We start from the raw sequence: 1,678 nt of genomic DNA on the forward strand, positions 1-1,678 counted from the left end.
ACGAGCCCGGCCCGGGGCGGGCGGGCGGGAGGGCAGCTCCGCTGGGTGCGGGCGAGAGCGGGGAGCACCAGGCGCTGCGTTAAGGCAGCCCGGCGTTTCGTGCCGTGAGGGGAGGCTGCCTGGAAACCGCCGAGCGAAGTTAACCCGGTGTCTGTCCTTTCTGTTCTAGGGCGGGCCGGTGGAAATCCTGCCGTTCCTCTACTTGGGCAGCGCTTACCATGCCTCCCGAAAAGACATGCTGGATGCTTTGGGGATCACAGCGTTAATCAACGTCTCGGCGAACTGCCCCAACCACTTTGAAGGGCACTACCAGTATAAAAGTATCCCTGTGGAGGACAACCACAAGGCAGATATCAGCTCCTGGTTTAATGAGGCGATTGATTTCATAGGTAAATGAGCTCTCTTTACAGTCTGTTTTTTTTTTTTTCTAGGGTAATGTATCATGGGAGGTGATTTTTGGGCATTGTTTGCCCCAGTAAAACCTACATTTGAGATTGGGATATTTCATTCTGCAGGGGAGAGATACTCAGGGAACATTTCCATTAATTCTATTGTACCCAGAGGAATAATCTTAGCTTCACAAAGCTGTTTGAAATCTTGAATCAAGAGGCACTGGTTTAGCAGAAAAGAGCTAGTGAATTTAAGCGGATCAGTGTTAAAGTAATCTTGCAAGACTGCTAAAGTGACCTGGAGGAGCTATTAGGATAATTGGAATTGGAGCCCAGAATGGAAATAGCTAGACTGCTGGTTCCCTCAGGACAAAGGCTCTCTTTGTCTCAAAAGCACTGGGTGCACCTATTAGGCTAAGGAAGGGATGGATTAAAGAAATGTAAAACAGCAGCCTGTGCTTTCCCACCTCTGGAAGCAGTGGGACCTGTTTGCTAACTGTGTATTTTAATTCTTTCAGACTCTGTTAAAAACAATGGAGGAAGGGTATTTGTGCACTGCCAGGCTGGTATTTCCCGGTCAGCAACCATCTGCCTTGCTTACCTTATGAGGACCAACAGAGTCAAACTGGATGAAGCCTTTGAGTTTGTGAAGCAGAGAAGAAGCATCATCTCCCCAAACTTCAGCTTCATGGGGCAGCTGCTTCAATTTGAGTCGCAGGTCCTTGCCCCTAACTGCTCAGCAGAAGCGGGTAGCCCTGCTATGTCAGTATTGGACAGAGGAGCATCGACCACCACAGTCTTCAACTTTCCAGTCTCCATCCCCGTTCACACCTCGTCCAGTGCTTTAAGCTATCTTCAGAGCCCCATCACCACTTCCCCCAGCTGCTGAAAAGAGGGTGAAAATACGGCCAGAACTCAGACATACTGTCTCAGAAGTGCAATAACTATAGGGACGGAGTCATCAGTCCCTTATATTTTGTGGGGAACCATCCATGCGTCCCAGAACAGTGTCATGAACAGAGGAGCTCACCCAAAGCCAGAGAACTAGGTGTTACCCACTTTTCTGCTGACTTTTGAAGCCAATATCTGGATGTCGACACAGAGATCAAAGGACACTGTCTCTTCCTGAGTTGTTCCTCCTTGTCTTCTGTCTGTCCTAAGCCTGCTCCATGTTTAGTAGCATGCTCACCAGTATTCCCATTCCTGGACACTTTGAGCAACACTGATGCTGTCCACTTTTATGACAGTCCTATTTATTTATTTTTACATTAGTGTATTGGGTTTTTTGC

The 1,678-nt window shown here is 48.3% G+C and overlaps 1 protein-coding gene across 1 annotated transcript; it reads left to right on the forward strand.

Annotated features, from left to right (window-relative positions):
- Nucleotides 1-169: 169 nt before the first annotated feature.
- DUSP1 (dual specificity phosphatase 1) lies at nucleotides 170-1,420 on the forward strand (the record flags this gene model as incomplete). The annotated part of the gene is made up of 2 exons (XM_010139454.1): nucleotides 170-389; nucleotides 908-1,420. Coding segments are annotated over 2 exons (591 nt in total), but the record flags the coding sequence as incomplete, so codon positions are not given.
- Between the last annotated feature and the right edge of the window lie 258 nt (nucleotides 1,421-1,678).

Source organism: Buceros rhinoceros, unplaced genomic scaffold (genome assembly GCF_000710305.1).
Source record: "Buceros rhinoceros silvestris isolate BGI_N320 unplaced genomic scaffold, ASM71030v1 scaffold22857, whole genome shotgun sequence".
Taxonomy (NCBI): Eukaryota; Metazoa; Chordata; class Aves; order Bucerotiformes; family Bucerotidae; genus Buceros; species Buceros rhinoceros.